Raw genomic sequence first — 22,867 nt, forward strand, 5'->3', positions numbered from 1 at the left:
TATTAGTAGTATAAGTAGTATTAGTATAAGTAGTATAAGTAGTATTAGTAGTAGTATAAGTAGTATAAGTAGTATTAGTAGTAGTATAAGTAGTATTAGTATAAGTAGTATAAGTAGTATTAGTAGTAGTATAAGTAGTATTAGTATAAGTAGTATTAGTAGTAGTATAAGTAGTATTAGTATAAGTAGTATTAGTATTAGTATAAGTAGTATTAGTAGTAGTATAAGTAGTATAAGTAGTATAAGTAGTATTAGTAGTAGTATAAGTAGTATAAGTAGTATCAGTAGTAGTATAAGTAGTATTAGTATTAGTAGTAGTATCAGTAGTATAAGTAGTATTAGTATTAGTAGTAGTATAAGTAAGTAGAGTAAAGAGTAAGATAAATGACAGGAGGTCATGGTGGATTGATGGGTCAAAAAAACACCTGTCACCAAATCTGGGCGCCGCTCCATTAATTGGTTCGTTGTTAATTATCAGCACTAGTTTTGATATTTTTTATTTTTATGGACTTTCATTTAAAAACAATTATCGATACCTTGAACTTTCTGTAAATTTGGTTTCCATTAACGTGGATCCAGACAACCTCAGTAACAGCATAGCGCCTCCTGTAGCGAACAACAAGCCAAAATGTCCGTCTTTGCCCCGGAGGCTTTTATTGCAAAGTGCTGCTTGAACTACATGACCGCACCTCCAGAGCGGCGCCAGAGAGAAGACGATATTGAGTTTTTCAGTAAACATGAGTAATTTTGAGTTTTCTAAGGACTTCTAAGAACTACTTACTTACTTACTTACTGTGCCCACACCTGCCTGTCACATCTGAGACAGGTGATCATATATTCTGTAAAGATTAGATAAGAAAAGTGTGATTGACACTTCAGAAAAGTTTTGCTCAGACAAGTTCTCCTTTCACACCCTTTCTCTCTGTTTCTTGGTGACTCATTCCTGAGCAGTTTCATGGTGTCATTATTGTCGTCATCTCCAGTCCTTAGCCCCTTTAAAGACCCATTTCCATAAATGACATGTCACAGTGGGACCATTTGCACGGGAAAATGTTCACTCGGGCAGGTGAAGTCTCATATAATTAAAGTTCACATGAAGAGCGTTGGACGGATGAAGAGAACAATGAATCACCTTAATGTGAAAGTGTGCACACACGATCTTCTATCAGCGCTTTGTCCCTCCTTCTCACACATATTCAAATGGCCGTCATCCATCGACCGGTAAGTTGGTAGCTAGCTACAAACTACAGCTAACATTAGCATATTAGCGCTAACATTAGCTTATACACTATATAAGCTAATGTTAGCGCTAATATGCTAATTGACTGTTAGCCTTGAACAAACTTCAACTTCCCAAAACAAATAAACTCAAATAAATAATTTATGTTGGAAATTTGCTATGTCATTAAAACAAATGCTTCAAGTGGCCTGAGGCTCAGTTTCCATCTAGCGTTTTTTTGTCCTGAGCGCCCAGCGTCTTTTTTCAGGTGTTCCGAATGAGGAGAGCGTGTTTGCAGCGGGAGGCGCCGCCTGGAGACAAACCGCAGCGTCCAGCGTCCAGCGTCCTTTTATTAAGCACTCTGCGTTTTTTGTTCTGCGGCCGCTACGAGGACTTCGAGGTTGAAAATCTTTCAACTTTACAGAAAGGCGCTGTTGACGTCACCAGCGCTTTTTTTTCCAAATGTACGATATCTGGAAAAAAGTTGTTCTGTTCGGGTAATAAACGATCTCAAATAAAAAACGTGCAGTAAAAAGTGACGGATCAATGTCAGTCATACAGCGGCCGTTGTCAACAGACTGTTGTCATGGAGACAGGACGGACACGCAGTGCTTTCATTCTTAGATGCTTCTAACTAGATGCTTCATGCTAGCGTTTACCGAGTGCACAGCCAGTGCTTTTCCGCCCCGGAAAAAGACCTTTTTGATAAAAATGTTAGAAAAACTGATTTGAACATCTTTTTTGGGAACACAATCGGTCCCGCTCAGTGTTATTCATATCAGCATACACGCTCATTTCAAGCTGTATACTTTGACAATAAAGAGGAACAACTTTACATTTCTATCAACCAGAGGCTCTGTGTAGTCCATCAATTTGCTCTCTCTCTCTCTCTGCCTTGCTCTCCCTCTTGACCTTTCACTGAGACCTTTAATCAAAGCAGAGTTATAGCTCCCCCGAGCACATCGCTAACTACCGAATCACACGTCCTGACACTGCTGCGGGGATTTGGACCGTAAAAAGTCAGTGTCCTCCTCTTAATCCTACAGCGTCTCACTGAATAATTCATGCTTTCTCTCTTTGCTTGTGAAAAAAAGACTACAGCTCCTTCTGGTGATTTCAGTTTGGGATTGAAAAACTCAAACAGCTTCTCTTTAAGACCCGGCGAACGACGAGGAAATGAAGGTAAACACGTCACACTCTGGCAAATGATGCAGAAATCCCAGAAGGTTTGACAAGTTCAGCGTCAAAATACGTCACAACTCCCGGTCAATAAATCTGGATGATGATGCAGCAGTTTTAGACTTTCAAAGCGTCACATAGGATTGGGTGACAGTGTTTTGTGCCGTACTTAGTGGTAAGATATTTGGTTTAAATTTGGTATTTGATGGAAACAAAATGGTATTTTAATCCTTTCACATCACATTTAATGACTTTACGGGATGAGCAGAGCGTGAATCATGTGGTAAAAGTTTGTGAAGGAGTCGTGTTCATGTGTTCAGCTGTTTGAAAATACTCTGCTGCTTGCTTACAAAACAGCGACAAAAGCGACTCCTCCTTCCCTCCTCATCCTGGTCTACGCTCCCTCCCCCCCACTACGCTCTGCCAATGAAAGGCGTCTGATCCAACCGTCACAACAGACTCCTAAGACGCTGACTAGACTCTTCTCCTCTGTCGCCCCCCGGAGGTGGAACGAACTTCCAAACTCCATGTGATCTGCAGAGTCCCTCTGCACCTTTAAGAAAAAGCTAAAGACCCAGCTCTTTCATGAATACCTACTAACTTAATGATGATGGTCTCCATATTATTGATGATGATGATGATGGTAATGATGATGGATTTTGTTTGATAACGATGACTTATAACGACCCACATGTAAAAATCAGTGCTACATTGCTGTCAGAAATAACAGGGGCGTGTCAAGAGGGGTGACCAGGGGTGGCATGGGGCCCCTTGAAGTCGTATTGGCCACCCCATGTGCAACCTCAAAAATCCTTAACTACAACAACGTTTTAACCTTTGTACAGGACAGGATCAGCAAAGAGCTGAGAGGTACTGCTTTCGTCCACAGGGGGCGCCAAAACGAGGAGAAAATGAAAGTAGTGCATGATGCATTATGTAACAAACTTATACACTTTATGTAACAATATGACATGACTTAAAAGATATACATACAAACTTATCAGAAGGTATCGAACCCTAGTACTGGATGAAAGTCGCTTGTTTGTTTCACCCCCCAACAGAGGCCCAACGCAGGTCACCGACAGACCCTCTGCCTTAGGAGCGAGAGAGAAAAAGCTCTCCACTGTCAGAAATCAATTTCAAACAAATCTCTCTTTATAAAAAAAACCCCACCACTTCAACTCCTACAATTTAAATCGAGATAAGCAGCAAGTGTCAATACAAGGCCTGTCCTTATTAGGTGGATTTTCTTCTAAGCATCACACTCAAGGGAAACCCAGTTGCTGCTACTTGAAGGAGTGTGTAGGTGTGAGAGTGAGGGGAGAGAGAGAGAGAGAGAGAGAGAGAGGAGTATTAGTCATCCACTCTCACTGCTGAGATTTTCCCTGCCGATGTGTGTAGGGGGGATTTAAACCGCGGCACGACCCTGTTTATCCTCTGTTTGCATGTTTATTTGACAACTTCTTGAGCTTACAGTATATGAATTTGGTATGTGGAGGCATTTCTCACACGAGATACCTCACCATCGCAAAACGTACGCACACCCCTGCACCACTGCCCTACATATGAGGCAGTTACACAACTCGATCTCAACGAGGAGCGTCTGTCCTCTTGTGACTCTCGTCCCAGAGGAGGTGAAGATCAGAGCTTCTCGCCTCGTCAGTGATGTCATACAGTTTGACTTTGTCATCACTGTATTAAAGAGAGGAACGAGTGTGTGTGTGTGTGTGTGTGTGTGTGTGTGTGTAGAAGAACCAGAAGAAGAAGAAGACAGAAAAAAGAGAGAGGCAGCGAGACGCGAGAAGGGCCAGCGTTTCTGCTACAAAGCATACCACAACAGCAGGATGATGTAACAGCTCTCAATTACCCATGGTGCTTTGCTGGAAAGATGAATGAAGTCGGATATGGAGGAGAGAGGGCGTCAATGAAGGAGCACGCGCGCGCGCACACGCACACACGCACGCTTCATCTGTATTCTGATCATGTGTGGTGTGATTCATACACAACAGCGTCCACAACAGAAGAAGAACGACGAGATGCTTTAACCGGAGTCGAGTGGGTGTGTCGAGCATCAAAAGAAAAAAACTAAATATCTCTCCTTTTTCTATTTATTGTTTGGCTTGTGGGCTTAACAATGAATAAAGAAAGAAAGAAGGGAGAGAAATACGACAAAGACGAAGACAGGGTTGGAGGTTTGGAGACCGTGTGGGCCAGATCAGGAGTTTTTGAAATGATGCGATTGAGCTTGATATCGTTTTTTTTTAACCTTTTTATAGACTTGAAATCAGAACATCACACACCAATTTAACAAATAATGGCATTATTCTCAAGGATTAGATCAATCAATCAATTTTTATTTGTACAGCGTCAACTCATAACAAGTGTTATCTCGAGACACACCTACAAAAAGCAGGTAACAGACCTTACTCATTGTTATGTTTCCGGCCTATCCATCATGAGCACTTTAGCAAAGCAGCAAAAGTTACAGTGGTAAGAAAAAAACTGTCTTATTAAAAGGCAGAAATCTTCAGCTGGATCCCCGGCTCATGACGAAACAGTCTTCACAGGACTAGACTGCGCCGGGCTTGGAAAGGGGATAGGGGGAGAGATGGGATAAGATGCAGGAAGAGGGATAGGGAGCAAGGGGGTGGTGGGAGGCAAGCCGTCCATCAACAATCCGGTGGGGTTCTGGGGGATCTGAACAGAATCTGTGTAAATAATGAGACCACATCAGAGGGCTGAATAAACAAAAGACAAGCAAACACGAAAGAAGCTTGCATTTTTGACCTTCCAATTCCTCCGTATTCAAGTCAGCAAGGATGAAAAAAAAGGTAAAAATCTGAAAAAAGGTTTGAATATTTTGTCCAAAAATCAAGTTTGGACCAATTTAAAAGGGACATATTATCAACATCTTTGATGAATTAAATTGCCTCTAAGATCCCAAACGCTACATTTTATCACACTGCCTAGCAAAAGGCTACATAGCTAGCTAACTGACATTTTCAACACGCCAAGTCACTCCTTAGTCCTCCTACATCGTATCAAGCTACCTACCGTCATGCTAGTATGACGCTACATGCTAGCATCACACAACACAACGTCCAAGGTGGAATGTCAGCTCACGTTGTACGACTGAAGCGTTTACGACACGCGACCAAAAGCTCACAAATGTGCTCACATTGTACGAGTCATTGTCGATGAAGGCTCAGTGGTTCAAACTCCAGACTCACAGGATCAAGGTCCTTGGTTCTAGTTTTACTTTTGTCAGCTTTCCTAAAGACTTTATTTCAGCCTTTTGAATTCTATTTGTGACGTCTGAGGAACTTATAAGGAAAGTATACGACATTATTATTCCAGATTGATCGATGATGCTAATTGGTTAGCCAAAGTTAGACACTTTTTTTTTTAGGGTTCTACCAGCAACCTGCTGCTCTGTGATTAACCCCGTCATCTACCGGACATGATCCAGAAGTGACTGTGGGTGTGTCCCATCCAACCTCTCCCTCAGATCCAGGACCTCCAGGGTCCCGAGTCCGGGTCGTGTGAGGGGGAATGGGAAAAAAGAGATCCAGAGGAGGACGGGTGGAAGGCTGGTGGGCGATCAAAGAGACTTCCTCAGTGTGAAACCATCGTCAGGGTTTTGTAGAGTTACAGCATCTGACTTTTACTTATTTAATAAATATTGCTAACAATATATCATGTAACCATCTTTAAGGATAATAAGCTGACGTTTGTTGTTTAATGTATACATTTGGTCTGAAAAGTCTTTGAATGACTGATGAGATAAAACAAAGTAAACATCAGACTCTCAAATCATTAAAAAAAACCTTCTTATTAGAACCACAATTAGTTCTCCTAAAGAATAGAGACGGATTATTCAGTTATCATGAAGCTGTCACTTTTGATTGTTCTTTTTCTGGGTTTTATTTGGGTCCATTCTGCATTTGAAACTCATTTTATAAATGAATAGTTCTGCCCATCACACGCTTCTGTCTCTAGTAGTCTACGTCTAACATCTTAATCAGTGTTTCTTTAGTCCACACACTGTGGAGGAACACACACACACACACACACACACACACACACACACACACACACACACACACACACAGTGCTGTCTGAACATGGTCGTCTCCACATTCAGCGCTCTGCCTTCACGCATGACGACACATATGAGCCCGGCATGCTCGCATATGTGAGTAATGCAGTCGGAGAGCCAGCAGCGCTCTGAGTTTGCACAACCCCCACCACGGGCAGCACCACCACCACCACCACCACCACCACCACCAGCAGCACCACCAGCAGGACCACCACCAGCAGGACCACCACCACCAGCAGCAGCACCACCACCACCAGCACCAGCAGGACCACCAGCAGGACCACCAGCACCTCCACCAGGACCACCACCACCTGCAGCAGGACCACCACCACCACCACCCGCAGCAGGACCACCACCACCAGCACCAGCAGCACCACCAGCAGCAGCAGGACCAGCAGGACCACCACCACCAGCACCAGCAGGACCACCATCAGCAGCAGGACCACCATCAGCAGCACCACCAGCACCTCCACCAGGACCACCACCACCCGCAGCAGGACCACCAGCACCAGCAGCACCACCAGCAGCAGCAGGACCACCAGCACCAGCAGGACCACCACCACCACCACCACCAGCAGCACCACCAGCAGGACCACCACCAGCAGGACCACCACCACCACCACCAGCAGCAGCACCACCACCACCAGCACCAGCAGGACCACCACCAGGACCACCAGCACCTGCAGCAGGACCACCACCACCCGCAGCAGGACCACCACCACCAGCACCAGCAGCACCACCAGCAGCAGCAGGACCACCAGCACCAGCAGGACCACCACCACCACCACCAGCAGGACCACCATCAGCAGCAGGACCACCATCAGCAGCACCACCAGCACCTCCACCAGGACCACCACCACCCGCAGCAGGACCACCACCAGCAGCACCACCACCAGCAGGACCACCATCAGCAGGACCAGCAGCACCACCACCAGGACCACCATCAGTAGGACCAGCAGCACCACCACCAGCAGCACCAGCAGGACCACCACCAGCAGCACCACCAGCACCTCCACCAGGACCACCATCACCCGCAGCAGGACCACCAGCACCAGCAGGACCACCACCACCAGCACCAGCACCAGCAGGACCACCACCAGCAGCACCACCACCAGCAGCACCACCACCACCACCACCAGCAGCAGCACCACCAGCAGCAGCAGGACCACCACCACCAGCAGCAGGACCACCACCACCAGCAGGACCACCACCACCAGCAGGACCACCACCACCAGCAGGACCACCACCACCAGCATCCTGCTTTAGAGCTGCTTTCACATGTGCAAGATGCAAAAAAACCAACAACAAAAACAAATGAAACACTAAAAAAGTAGAATATTAAGAAACATGACTTTTGTGTTTTTTTTTTACACCTTGTCACGCAATGTTTGAGGTAGGAGGACAGAGGGGAGTCAGACTCACCTCGGAGTCACACGCTGTACTTTTTGAGTCGGTGTGAGCGTGTCAGGTGGGATGAAAACACCACCACACATTTGTATTCACATCTTACCTGAATGAAAACTAAAAACAAATACATCAATAAATAAACATTCAAACATTCAAAAAGGAACTAAAGAAATATTAATCCAGCACATATTTTCTGTACTTGTGGTGTATTTTTTATTTTATTTTTCTCAGTCTCATCTCCCGTGATTCACACACCGACCATGATGACGGGGACTGGAGGAGCGGATTCTTCTGACGTCAGAGGAGGAGAATGACACGCGCCTCCAATGAGGGGCCGAGGATGTGCAGCGCGAGGACGGAGCTTCCGACAGAAGGCTAATAACCATGCCAACCGAGGAATATAGCGCGCTCCGCTGACTGGGGAAAGAAAAAAAGAAAAAAGGAAAAGGGGGGAGAACGAGAGGGGGGAAACCCTAGAAGAAGAAGAAGAAGAAGAAGACATATAAATACATCGTGGAGGATACAGGGAACAGAGATATCCCGGTTTCCTGCAGGGGAGAAGAAGAAGACAAGCTGGTAATTTTCTCCTTTTTTGTCTCTGTGGCGTGGTCTCCCTCTCTCTCTCCCTCTCCCTCTCCCCCCCCCCTCTCTCTCTCTCCCTCTCCCCCCCCTCTCTCTCTCTCTCTCTCTCGCGCTGGCTCAGGGACTGCACTGCTGCAGCTGAATGAAACTGATCCAGGTATTTTCCTATTTATTGCTTCAACAAAAACAAACACTCTTAAGAGGGTTATAAAAGCTCGTGAATGGATTTCCTTTTTTTTTTTGTTGTTGTTGTTTGTTGTTGCTGCTGCACGCGCTTGCATGGTGGCTTTGTAAAGGTGGATGCTGCACGAGCTCCTCTAAACCGCAGGGATGAAAAGCCACTCAGCTGCGGGGGGGGGGGGGGCTTCTTTTAGGTGGTGACCTTCCTCCGGCCGTTTGCAGTCATTGACGGCATGTGCGCGCGTGCGTATGTGAGCGCGCGCACATGAAACATGAGAAAGAAAGGAGGAGGAGAGAGATGAGAAATAAGGGGGCGGGGGGTTTAAGGAAGGGTTCGTGTGTGTGTGTGTGTGTGTGTGTGTGTGGAGATAGAGATGGGAGGTGTGAGAGGGGAGGATTTTTTTTTTTTGTGAATGGAGCTCCACATCAACATTTTTGGCGCGCGGCGGGCTGGCAGTGCTAAAATTAGCCTCTGCCTGGATTTCTTTTCTGTCTGTCTGTCTGTCTGTCTGTCTGTCTGTCTGCGTGCGGCAACAGCAGCATGTGGATGAGAATCCAAAATTAAGGAGGCTCTCGATGCGCACACGCATGCACGCACGCATGGGGCACGCGCACATACACGCCACCGGTGAATAGGACAAGCAGCTAACCACCACCACCACCACCACCACCGCGCCGTGCCCCAGGACGTCATGCACCATTTTTAGAGATGCTCTAAAAATAGAATTTTGTTGATGATGGTTTGGACTGCGAGGAAATCGAACATCTGCTTCGATTTCTGGAACCTTTTCGGTAGGAACGCAACCGACTTTACGCTTTTTTTTTATTTTTTTTTTTTTTTTTAATGATTCTGCTGCTGTTGGATTCTGTTGTTTGTTTCTGTGTGTGATTAAACGTCTTGACCGGGTCTTCTCCTGAGACAAAATGGAAGGAATACACACGGATACGTTTCCATCTCTGTGTGCATGTTCCACACCTGCTATTGTGCTGCTGCTAATTACCTGTCAGCGTGGTGCGGGGGAGCTGCCGGTGACGTGCGTGCCCGGGTTCAAGAGCTCGGTTGTTTTCATGAATGGATGAATGAACGAGTGATTGAATGGGCGTTCGGATGGACTATAACTTGTTTGCCTCTTCAGCAGAGTGGGATACATCTTTCTCGTCCTTTACTTCCACGCGTTCCTTCTTTTGTTTTGTCCTCGACTTTGCTCTTTTCACGTCCTCTTTCTCTCTCGTCTCGACTTTTCCCATGACTTCCCTTCGTTTTTCTCTTCCCCATTTTCCCAACATTCTTCTCTCGCGTCCTCAAAATCGCTCTCCTCCTTTCATGGGTACGTTTTATTTCTCTCGTTTTTTTCCTCTCGTTTTGTGTTTCGACCTATCGCTGCTGTTCTGAACTTTTACCCCCTTTCTCTAATTCCCAAATCCTTTTGGTTTCCTCTTGTGGATATTCAACCTCCTTAACTCCATTTCCCCTTCCTCTTGTTCTCTCTCAATCGTTTTTCATTTCTCACCTCCTCCATCTTCCCTTCCTTCTTTTCTCTACTTGCTCGTCCTTCCACTCCTTCTTGACTTATCTCTTCCCTCCTTCCCTTCTTCCTCTCTCACTTCCTCCAGCTATGATTCTCTCCCTGGCTGCGGTAGCGGCCATGAGTAGTGGCGGCAGCAGCAGCCTCAACTCCTCCTCCCCCCTCCTCGACCCCTTCGACTCCTCCACCTCCTGGAGCCTCGGCGAGGACCCGTCCAACTCCTCCTCCGAACCGGTCGTGAGGACGCTGACCCCGGACCTCCAGCCGGCGACCACCACCGTGGCGGTCCAGGAAGTGAGCCCTTGGGATGTGGCGCTCTGCGTGACGGGGACGCTCATCTCCTGCGAGAACGCCCTGGTGATCGCCGTGCTGTTCTACACGCCGACGCTGCGCGCTCCGATGTTCATCCTGATCGGGTCCCTGGCGGTGGCGGACCTCCTGGCGGGTCTGGGCCTCATCTTGAACTTCGTCTTCACGTACCTGGTCGACAGCTCGGTGGAGTTTGTGACGCTGCTGTCGGTCGCGCTGCTCATCTCGGCCTTCTCGGCGTCCGTCCTCAACATCCTCGCCATCACGGTGGACCGCTACCTGTCCCTGTACAACGCCCTGACCTACCACACGGAGCGGACCGTCACCTACACCTACGTGATGGTCATCTTCATCTGGGTGCTGTGTCTCACGCTGGGACTGCTGCCGGCGCTCGGCTGGAACTGCCTCAGAGACGATTCGGCGTGCAGCATCTGCAGGCCCGTCACCAAGATCAACGCCGTGGCGCTCGCCGTCACCTTCCTCCTCGTCTTCGCCCTCATGATGCAGCTCTACCTGCAGATCTGCAAGATCGCCTTCCGCCACGCGCAGCAGATCGCCGTGCAGCATCAGTTCGTCGCCATCTCCACCACCAAGGGAGTCTCCACGCTGTCGGCCATCTTGTGCGCCTTCGGGGCGTGCTGGCTCCCATTCGCCATGTACTCGATTGTCGCGGACTCGACCTACCCTGTAATATACACGTACGCCACCGTCCTACCAGCGACCTGCTGCTCTGTGATTAACCCCATCATCTATGCGTTCCGCAACCCGGACATCCAGAAGTCGCTGTGGATGGCGTGCTGCGGGTGCGTCCCGTCCAACCTCTCCCTCAGACCGAGGACCTCCAGCGACGTGTAGCGAGGGAAGGTTTGTTGTCTGTTTTCTGGTTTGAGTCTTCACGCCGAGTCTGGGTGGTTACGAGAGAGAGGTTTGGGAACGGGCGGAAAGGCTGGCGGGCGAGGAAAAGAGACTTCCTCTAAACGCTGGTAGGCTACTAGCTAAAGGCACGTCTGGCCCGGGCTAGAAGGAAGGAACTTTGCATGGTCAAAAAAACAAAAAAAAACAAAAAAACACAGCTAATAAAGATCATGTGATTCGATGGTGGTGTGAAACCAACTGCAAAAACCTGATTACGGTATCCTCATGGCGGTTGTGGAAGTTAGTCAGGGCGACTTTCCCAACCAGCGCAGGAAGCGAGGCCTACTTCTCGAAGAGTAGCATTCTTTACGGGAGGGTCGGAGTTTTTTTATTTTATTTTATTTTTTAAATCTCCACAGGAGCTCAGGCAGCCGCTGCATGGTTATGCAATCAGAAGGAGTGGAAACAGTCTTTAAAAATACTGAATTTGTTTGAAGTGAAAAATGAGCTAAATGTACCCAATGAATGACCTTGAGTCGTCTCGATGAGCTATCTCTGCAGTCTTCTCCTGAACGGGGAAAATCAAGACTATTCCCCTCCCTTGAAAACCGCTTTTAAGCAACCCGTGTTCCCCCTTGATCTGGTGCGGATTAATTAATTCATGAATTGTAGACAGAGGATGCAAAAAGAACTGTGTGTGCCGGGATAGAAACGACTTGTTCGAGCTCTTTAACATAGCTGGTCTGAGCCCCGGTTTGACTTTTCCCAAAGCCACGAGCCCAGAAGTCAGAACCCAGAATCCAGACAAAGCTTTATTTATGTGCCATCCCTGCTCAAAAAAATGTAAAAATCCACAATGAAACCTGAACGACCAGGCCTTGAAAGCATACATAACTGTGTCAATTTTGCAAAAAAAAACCTAGAGAGGGATTTCCATCTGTAGACTGGTGCGTTTGTGTTCAGTGTCATGAAATCAAATCTGCTCTCTTGTCGGAGAAAAAAAAAAAAACGAGTTTCTCAGCCAGCTGCTACGCCGTGACTGTGGAGCGGAGAGCGAGCGAGCAAGGCGAGGGAGAGAGCTGAAATCAGCACCAAGGACAGCGCCACTGCAGCCGCACTGCTTCCCTGGGAATGCTCTCTCGGCTGCAGGGGGGTGGGGGGGGGGGGGGGGTGGGGGGGAGAGCGCTGGAAAGTAGGCTACGCTGTTCTCTACACCATCTTGAGAGGGGGAATATGAGTTGAGGGCCGTTCCAGCTTGAGAGGAGTTGTTCATTTTTGCATCGCGTTCTGTGGTGATTACTGAATTTTTTTGAAGGAAGGTTAGCTAAATATCATTTTTCGCCATTTCTGTCAGGGACATTTTCCTGATTCAACCCTGAAACAAACAATATGGTTTGATGTGCTGGTAAAGATGTCAGAGAGAAGCTTTTCTCTTTTAAAATCACTCATTTTTTCTGATTTTAAGGAAAGACCACATGGAAAATTTCAGCCATTATCTCATGTCTAGACTTAAAAGCAATTGCATCACTTTTTAAAACTCGAATCTAAAGGCTTCGTTTTTCCACTGACGTTGCTTTAATTGGATTCATTCTTCTCAGAATTGCTAATTTTGTAGCTTTTATTTGAAGGTATTCAGGTCACAAAAGAGAAGATTAAGGGAGAAAAAAGACAATCAAAGTCACTCTACGTTCAGGTGAGTGCAGAAAACGACTCCAATCAAAGCTGAAATCGACCTTCAACGTCCACTTGAGATCTCATGGTGCGACTTTGACCCCCCCCCCCGTCCTCTATTCGTCTCCTCAGCTCTCCTACATCTCCAGCCACAGAAATTATGCATGAGAAAAAAAAAGAAACAACGTATGGCTCCATGAGCGCCCGGTAAAACAAGGCGTCTGACACGGGGCGAGGTGAAGGCAGCTGATGTTTTTCCAGATGTTTATCTGCATCTGCAAAGCACCGTTTAGGCCCCCGTATAGCTTCTAAATTTAGCGGCAGCGCTTTAGCTCCGTCGCCTGATTGATTATCCATTAGCTAAAGCCGAGCATGATCCATATCGAGTAGGTCATTTTTCATTTGGACGGCCGGTGGTTGGCTACAGGACGTCCAAGTCTCCACGCCGTGATTTATTCTAAAAATCAAAAAAACGAGCCTCATGTGGACTTTGTTTCTCTTCCCTTTTCTACTTCCCTACGTGCAACCTGTCAGCAGTAGCAGCTCATTGACTGCACACACACACACAGCAGCGAGCTCTGCCACCCCGGGGGGGCCCCCTCTAAAGGCCGGGCGGGTTAATGAGAAGCCGGAGAGGCGAGGTGACGCGGCGTGAAATAGAAACGCCGAGTGAGACGCGCTTTAACGTAACCTTGGGTCACGTCCACCACACACAACCTCAATCAGGATAATGTTATGTCCCGCTGCAGGGGGGCATCGTGTACGTTTAATCCAGCTAACGTTAATAACGTGGCAGTAATAAGAGAGCGGGGAATTGGCCTAATGTACGGAGGATGAAGTTCAGGACGAGCTGGGAAGGAGATTTATGACCGACCTCTTATCGGCATTAAAACGATCCACGTCGAGAGTTTCCCCTCAGAAAGGAGTCATGACTAAGCTACCGGCACGCTGCTGATAAACTTGTGTGGGAGGTGAACTGGCTTTGGGAAAATCATGGAAACTGAACGGGCTGTAAAACAAGAAAAAACAAAACAAACAAAAAAAATCAGTGTAAACTCAAAATACAGGTTGTTTCTGTCACAACACTTCCAAATTAACGCTTTCTACCAAATATACGACGATAAACGACAGCAAAGAGAACACAAACTTTGACGCTCAGGAGATGCAGGTATTTTGTTTTTTCTACAGTGTACATTCAAAAGTAAGAGTTGCAGCGTTTTTGTTTTTTTTATATATATTTTTCTTGGCAGCAGCAAACAATCAGTTTTGAGCAGACACCACAACGATCTTTGTTCGGGGGAAAAAGACAGAATCTCTTGTGTCTTTTTTTTTTGTTCGTTTGTTTGTTTTGTTGTTGTTTTTCGGGCCTTATCGGAACAAAAAAAAAAAAGTCAAGTCCCTTTGCAATAATGTCCAACTGTGTTTCGCTGTGTACAAAAAAAAAAAAAAAAAAAGCCACAATGGAGAAGAAGAGAAAGTGGCCGGAACAAGGTGGTTAACTCTGAATGATCTGTAGGATTGAAAAAAAGGAAAAAACGTCAAAGCAACAAAAAAGCAGATTTGAGAGAAAATGTGGCCTGGCTGGCTGGTCGGGGTAGTTATGAAAGTAGGACAAACCCAAATATAAAGCGAATGCTCTATTTCCATTTATAGATGCATTTGCAGAAAAACAGGTCTCGCCACGTTCTCATATTTACTCTCTAAAATTAGCTTCGTTTTTTTTTTAACGGTTAAAGGGTCACACGTGCTAGAAAAATTCAAAACCACCTCCTTCTGCCGTTTCTCTTTTTGCTCAATCGCTGCATCGGTAGAACTGCCTATTGGTTTAAAGACTCGTATCGCTTATACATTGAAATAGCTTCAGTGCCTCAGAAGTCGGGGATTGATGGAGTTTTGGCACACTTGGTGACTTGCAGCACTATTGGGGGGGTGAATCATCAATTGTGCCAAGGCAAAACTAATCGACCACAGAGAGTAAATTGAATCTATTTCAAGTATCTGATGCGGGTCCTGTTGGCACACAGATATCCTGTATGCACAATGATGTGTGAGACTTGCTTAGTCACCTGTGTTTGGAGATGCTAGATGGGACAACGCTTACATTTTTAGCTAGCCCCGTTCTATGTCAGGCTACTGATGGGACATCACAAGATCTCGCTTGCACGCCGTCCCACAGTTTAACCTCCTTTTCTGTCAGTTAGTCAAAGTCTGTGTTACTTTGGGAACATGAACCAGACTTGGATCAAACGGGGATGAATGATGGAACCATACATGTGTTAGCATAGCATTTTATGAGAAATCTGTCAGTTCACTAAAATGTGACATTAGAAATATCGGCACATTTCAAAGAATGATCCTGGCTATTGTTATCACGATGCCAATTAGCTAGCATGCTAGCATTTGCTTACCGACGTATAGCAACAAATACTATTACAATGAAGCATGTTAGTGTTCGTTGCTAGCACTTCACTGTTGCTCATTCATGCTAGCAGAAAGCTTAACAACCTCTAGAGACACTTTAAATATTATTTTACATAACACAGTTCAGAGCAAACTGAAAGAGGCTCAAATTGTGCGCTACCGGTGCGAGCATGTCTCGGGCTGGTTTGTACGTTAGCAGTGAGCTAACTTTACAACTACAAGGGATAGCATGAGGCTGGTGATTATGTTAGCAGTTAGCTTACCAAGCATTCAGAGACACATTGTGTGACATTTCGCTGGAACACTTTCTGGCGGGAATTAGCCTGTAATGTGAAATTAGCACCTGGTTAGCTTGATACTTTTTCGGGGGCCATTTTGGACGTTAACGAAACAACTTGTGTCCTTTCTTTGTAACTTTTTGGGTATTTTTTTGTGTATAAAACTTCATGGTATTGCGAGAGCACACATAAAATACAACGAAGCTGTTGATGTTCATGCGTCTGACTAGCACTAGGAGGTTGACCGCCTACTAGCATGCTAACAATGAACTGTCAGAGCTTCAAGAAACATGTTATCATCGGGTAAAGTCTTTGTTGTTTCACAGTCAAATAAAAGTCTTCACTGTCAGACAAAATGTAAGGACGATTAGGATGGCGCCTGACTGGCACTAGCATGATTCTGGCTAGTCGCAGTTAGCTTCTCATGCTTCTAGACACAGTGTGCATATTGCCAATAAAATGTCAACTTCATGGCAATTTTCCAGGATGACTATTTGACCCAAGTCTGGAGGGATGAAGTGAAGCCTCAAATCCACCACAGCTCAGCTTGATCGAGAGTGACAGAAACGGCTAAAGTTAGCATTGTTAGTAGCATCACGCAGCTGTATTTCAAACTGTCCCGACTGTCCCATCTGGCGTTTCCATCTAGTGATTGTTGAACAAATGCTAACACTCATCTGTGAATATGCCACAACTTAGTCCAACCATTCCTCGGGCAGGAGTGGAGCGACCTCTCACTGTGTGTGTGTGAGCCTACTAGGGTGTGTATTCTGTGTGCGTGTATGTGTGTGTGTGTGTTCTCCCCCCCCTTGGGATCATAGCCAATTGTAATGAACCATAACTCAACCTACTCTCACTGTAAACACAAACACACACACACACAATGGTTTTTTTGTTGGCCGCTATACAGGAGTATAATTCCATTTAAAAAAAAAAAAATACTGTACAAGTGAGTGTGGGTGTTATTTTTATTATGCAATGCTGTACAGAAATGTATATTTTTGTAATGTTCATCAGGGCATGAGTTACAAAATATGGTCGCTGCTGTGAGCATGTTGTGAGTGTGTGTATGTGTGTGTGTGTTTCTTCCTCTTCTTCGGTGTTCTTCCTACAAAACAAATGTTTAGGGGGGCGGGGGGAAACAAGAGGTTGTGTGTCGGATATGCTGAAAAAGTGCCATATTTTTTGACTTTCTAGTGTCTTATCTTTCTGTTTATGTACATACACATTTGTCCGAGATGTTGTTGTCACGGTTGAGCCTGAAACATCTGTAAAGAACAAAAAAAAAAAAAATGGTCAAAAACGGCAGCCGTGAGCAGCAGGATAACGAAAGAAAACTGGACTCGACCTTGACATTGTTGATCACATAACTGAGCTAACACGAGGAAAATTTGCCTTTTTTTTTTTTTTTAATGTGCTGTAACTTCAGAGTTTTGTTTTTCACATGCAGCAACAAGATGAAAGATGAGAGTGTTTCTGGAATATGTCTTCTTGACTTGCAGTAATCAGAGCTCCCCCCCCCCACTAAAAGACGTGCACTAAACGACAGAGAGAAAAAAAAAGGGTAGAGAGATAGTCGGCGTGACAGCATTGTACGTCACAGAGTCCGGTTTCCAGTGACGTCATTTTTAGTCTGAATCGTGTCTCAGCGAGCAGGTCGTTTCAAAGACATCCCCCTCATTCCTTCCCTTCCTCCTACTTGTTCTCCGTTTTTTAACAACAACCTTCTTTTTCTCCCTCCCTCTTGTCCTCTTTGCTGTTTCCAACATCCCCCCTCTGTCGTCGGCTTTTTCTCCTCACCATCGTCGTCTCGAATCCTCCCATCATCTCCGATCACATTTTTGCTGTCCTCGGACTGGAGGAAGCTGGCCGGTCAGTCCGTGTCTAAAAATAGTCACTCTGAAAGCAGGTGAAGAGAGTGAAGAAAAAAAGAACGCTTAGAAAAGAAAGAGTATAAAAGATGGGAGTGAGGTGGTGAGGAAGAATCAGCAAAACGTCAGATTTATCCTCCTCTAAGATTTTGTTTTAGTGTCATCTCTTTTGCACAAGCACCCGTTCATGTTTGGATGTTTTATTCCTCTCGTCCATCTTTTTTTTTTTTTTTTTTTGTCTCTCCTGAGCACAAACATTAGCAAAAAGATTTTTTAAAGCAGGATTCTAGGGTGAGTGCTAACAACAAGTAAGCTTCACCCAGGCTAGGCTAGGCAATGCTACGCTAGGCTAACGCTTTCCATCTAAAACCTACAACCTGGTGAGCAGAGATTGTCAATCAAAAAAAAAAAAAAAACCACTACAGAGCTAATTTTCTATCGGACCGAGTATGGCCTTCATGGAAAACACATTGTTTTATGCGTTGATGTTTGTGTGGATGAGGAAGCAGCGTGTGCGCGAGCGTCCTCAAAGCGAGCAAGGTGTTGTGGGTAATGAAACTGTGATGTCAGAGACCTAAAGCGGTGTCCTTGAATCATGTTTTTCTTTTGTATTACCTCTTTATTTATTTTCGAGTCCTCTTTAAGTTTTGTGTCGTGAAAACTGTCGATAAAAAGTACAAATGCACTTTATAAAGATGGACATGTTACACATTGCACTTGTAAATGTCGAATGTAAAACCTTAAAGAGAGAGATTTATTTTTACTATTGTAAATAAACAAGAAGAAAAAAAAACAAATGGAAAAAAAAGTGGAGAATAATTTGCCAAATAAACTAAGAACAACAACAGAATAAAGTTGTTTTGTGATGGTTTTTGTGTTTGTTCGCTGGAACGGCATTAATCCACTGGCGTGTGTGTTGGTAGGCGTTTGCGTGACATTATGTGTGTTGGTGGGCGTTTGCGTGACATCATGTGTGTGTGTGGGTGTTCTTGCGAGCGTGTGTGTGTGTGTGTGTGGGGATCGTGAGAGAGCGTGAGTCAATATCACGGGTCACTGTGGTGTTAAAGGAAAGCCGTGGCATAAAAAAAGAATCCGATGAATTATTAAACCACTCCTTGCTTGCATAACAGCAACGAGGGAGAGAGGTGGCGTTTCAGGGAGACTCCGATCAGACCGCAGCTGCACTGGAGTAAAACACAAGTCAGCGTTAGCGACAAAATTAGCTTGATTTTATTGTTGCTTATTGGAGCATCCTAACTCGATGCCCGTTTTTCTATTTTCCTCTCTGCCGCTCACGTAGACGGACTAGGAACTAGAATGGGTTCTTCAAGGCACTGGTACTCGCTTTTCTCACAAACGGAGCTTGTTAGCTTGTTAGCATGTTAGCGAACAAAGTGGAGATAACGGTGCATTATTAATAATCACATCTGTGATTCAGAGAAAACTTAATTCGACTCACCGCGAGCCGTCGAGTGTTGTGATTTGAGTCAACAGCTCGTCAATACAAAGCGCCAAACATCTGTTTGTCCGCCTTCAATACAAAAAGCACTCGATGTCAAACAGTTTGAAGGGGAAACTGAAATTCCCAGAGCAAAGAATGAAATATTTAACAGATGCAGTGTGGGACTGCGATATCCAACGCTCGCGTGCTGACAGGACACGTTGGTAGACAATCTGTAAGACTGGCTGTTGCTAACGCCGGATTAGCTTGTTCCTGGATGATCATCTTGTTTTGGGGTCTGCAGTGATTTATTTTCACAAACATTAAGGCTCTAGATTTTTATATTAAAGTTAATATTGTTAAAACCGATGTCAAGTTACAAAATATGTTTCTCAGTCACTCAGCTGTTAGCTGTGCTGCTGCTAACGCTAGCTCAGCATGTTTTAGGTTAAAAAAAAAAGAAAACGTCTTTGGTGTGCTAAGCCAGGAAATAAACGATGAGTCATAATCAGAACTATGCAGGGTCGGACAAACACAGCTGTGAAATAATTCATATTGACGATGACAATTCTAGGATTATCTTTTTTACGTTTTCTTTATTTTTTATGTAACATCCATAAAGGACTGATACTCAAGTCTTGATATCTTTTGGTACCACAAAGTCGAACTGGCGTCAGAACATTACTATAACTGGGACTCCCACTTACCCTTCTTAATGAATAGTTACCAATACAGCATGAGTCTCTGTGACGTCGGGGATAATTTAACCTTTAATCAGTCAAACTTGTGCAGTGATAAAAGTGTCAAATAAACAAGCATGAGGCTGCATGTGTTTGTATGTGTTGGGACTCCTTGACTCACCTCTATGCGGTCTCTACAAGGAGGGGAAGAGCTCCACCATGTGGCCAGACGTGAGTACTAAAAGGAGAGAAGAGGGAGGGAAAAGACGCAGCATCCACCCACGCACTCACCTCGCTTCTTTTACGTCATTTCACGTCTCTCTCTCTCTCCCCCCCCCCTAACCTTACTGCCTCTACATTATCTCCCTCCCCCACCCTCCCCCTGTCTGTCTCCCCCGTCTCTCTCTTTTTCCCTCTATGAGTCAGAAAGCTCTCTTCACCATCTGCTGCAGGATGCTGAAAATCACCTCCATGTACGTGAATGTTTGACAGCCAAAAAAAAAGAGCACAGAAGGTGGTGATATTCCTGCATCTGTTGTGTCTGACTCACACTTACTCGCACTCACACACGCGCACACACACCTTCTTCTTCACCCTGATCTGAAATTCAAATGAGCGTTTGACTGAAACCTGTGAAGATTATTCCCTCCATGTGGCCAGGAAATGACCCAAGGGTGTACTTAATGTGAACCAGACTTCATTAGCAAATTATCCTTTTGGCATCTTCAAGCTTTCCAGGAGTTATTTTAAAATATTGTCCAGTGACTTTGATGCGATGCCCTACATTTTCCCAGAATACCTCGACAACCCATCGGGACACAGATTTTATTGGTTTAAGTAGAAAAACACAGTCTTTATGTAGAGCGAGAAATGTGACCGAGGTTGATTCTTGTTTACAGAGATGAACAGTTTTCCCGATAAAACATGTGAGTACTTATGACATGGTTTAGGCCTCGTGTCCATCTGGCTTTTTTCCGGGTAGAAAAGCGCTGGCTGTGCGCTCGGGAGAGTTCATGCGCTGAGAAGAAAAGCGATCCACGTCGGTCCTGTCTCTATGACAACAGTCGGTTGACAACGGCCGCTGTATGACCGACACTGCTCTGTTACTTACTTTACTGCTTGTTTTATATTTGAGATTGTATTTTTACCCGATCAGCGAGGAGGATGTGGGTACAAGATACGATCCATAGTCGTCAAAGCCACGGGGAATATCATACATTTGGAAAAGACCTTTCTGAAAGGTTGAAAGATTTTCAACTTGAGCGCTCGAAGTGGACAAAAGGCGGATCACTCGGGGGAAAAAAAGACACCGGGCGCTGCCCTTACGCTCTCTACTCATTGAAAACAATTTAAAAAAAGACGCTGGCGCTCAGAAAAAAAGAAGGCTAGGTGGACACGGGGCCTTATGCCATCAAAATAATAACAGAGTATATACAGCAGACCTCTCAGAGAAACTTAACAGCATCCACAGCCGCCCACCTGCTGCCTTGATGCTCTGCCAACAAGCTTCTCTTTAAGTGTCTTCGGCTGTTTTGGCAACAGACATAGCAGCAATTAGTCAACCATGTCTTCTGTCATTATGTAATTTCCCTAATGCTTTTTTACAGCCTAACAACAGGGAAACATCTGTGATAAGTAACTGCAAACCTGCCTGGTACTTTCGTTTTGTAAGTAAAGAAACTGACTGGTGACTTTGACAAGAGATTTTTGTAATTAACACACTGAAGGACATTTATTTCAAGAAACTGAATCAGGGGATTTTAGCATCAGATCTTGACATGGCTCACAATACAATGTCATAAAGACTATGTTCACACTACAAGCCTTAATGGGAAAATCTGATTTATTGCTAAGATATGATTTTTGGCTAGTTTGGCTTTTCACATTAGTTTTTAAATGTGGCCTGGTTAAGATTTTCCGTGTGAGCTGGTCACAGTCCTGAACTAAAAAGAAGACATAACACACAGCACATTGTTTATAGAAGTAAAAATTACGGCCACTGAAGTAAGCGTGGATTACAGTTTTCATGTTCAAATTGTGGAAGAGCAGAAAGAAAATCAACATTTGCGTTTGTACAGAGGCGCGAGTGGATGCAGAGGTGGTGCCAGGAGTCATGGGCTTTGGATGTCATTTGCTTCACAGACAGAAATATATTACAAAATTTCAGGATGTCTAAAGGTACTTTTGAACTTTTTTTTTCAGCGCCTCTCTGGGATACTGTCAAGGCAGGAGTGACGCCAAAGTAGCATGCATTTCAACCTGACTGTTCAGACTGAGGTCACATCGCAAAAGATCTGAAATGTATCCGATTTTAGGACAACACATAACAGTAGCCCAAATCTGATTTGAAAAGATTAGATTCCATGTGGCTTGTGCTGGGCAAACTGTCTTTAAAATTTAAGATCTGAGTTACATGTGCATTAAAAAAATCTGATTAGTCAGATTCTGTAACATTTGCCTGCAGTTAGAATGTTGAATTAGGCTATGCATCATTAATGTAATATTTGTGTCTTGTTTAAGTAAAATGGAGCATGGAGTTCCCCAGGGCTCAATGTTCGGTCCTCTTTTATTTAGCCTTAACATGCCTCTTTTATATATCGAATTATGTAAAACAATGAACGATAATGCAATTATGAAGATGCAGAAAAGCCGCTCTGTTACCAGAAATAACTCTCATTATCAGGTAAGTTTTTTATTCTTGTGCCAACGATTGACTCAGATCTAACATGAGCCAACAAGTATGACTTACCTCCGTGTGATCTTGAGTGACCCTTCATAGAGGTAGGATCCTCTCTCATTTTAAGTAGTCACATACAGTGATTGTCCACTGAAATCAGCACATTAAGATCATACTATAGCAGCATGTTTTCCACCATCTCTTCTTTACTACAATTGTCATACTGTACCTACTTAAAGTGCAAAGTATGCCCTTGAAGTAGTACAGGTCATGGGGAAGGCCATCACAGTATAGATCCACTTTAATTAAATAGAGTCAGTTCATAAACCTTTGTACCTGCAAGATTCATACGTAATCATACAAGTGTCTTGCTTTGAATGATTTGATAGATTAAATGTCTATTGTTTCCAAATGTAGGCATAATTAATGGTTACTATAAGGTATATGAAACAAAAGCTTATGATAGGTCTAT

At 44.9% G+C, this 22,867-nt stretch overlaps 1 protein-coding gene across 1 annotated transcript; it reads left to right on the plus strand.

The window, feature by feature from the left end:
- The first annotated feature begins 7,894 nt into the window (after nucleotides 1–7,894).
- On the plus strand, nucleotides 7,895–12,729 carry gpr185b (G protein-coupled receptor 185 b). Its single transcript, XM_061031747.1, has 2 exons — nucleotides 7,895–8,480; nucleotides 10,281–12,729. Exon 2 carries the CDS (start codon nucleotides 10,283–10,285, stop codon nucleotides 11,354–11,356), a length of 1,074 nt encoding a protein of 357 aa, XP_060887730.1. The 5' UTR covers nucleotides 7,895–8,480; nucleotides 10,281–10,282; the 3' UTR covers nucleotides 11,357–12,729.
- Nucleotides 12,730–22,867: the final 10,138 nt, after the last annotated feature.

This window comes from Labrus mixtus, chromosome 23 (genome assembly GCF_963584025.1).
Source record: "Labrus mixtus chromosome 23, fLabMix1.1, whole genome shotgun sequence".
Lineage (NCBI taxonomy): Eukaryota > Metazoa > Chordata > Actinopteri > Labriformes > Labridae > Labrus > Labrus mixtus.

Coding starts and splice junctions, on each gene's coding strand:
- gpr185b (XM_061031747.1), top strand. CDS start 10,283: ATGATTCTCTCCCTGGCTGCGGTAGCGGCCATGAGTAGTGGCGGCAGC.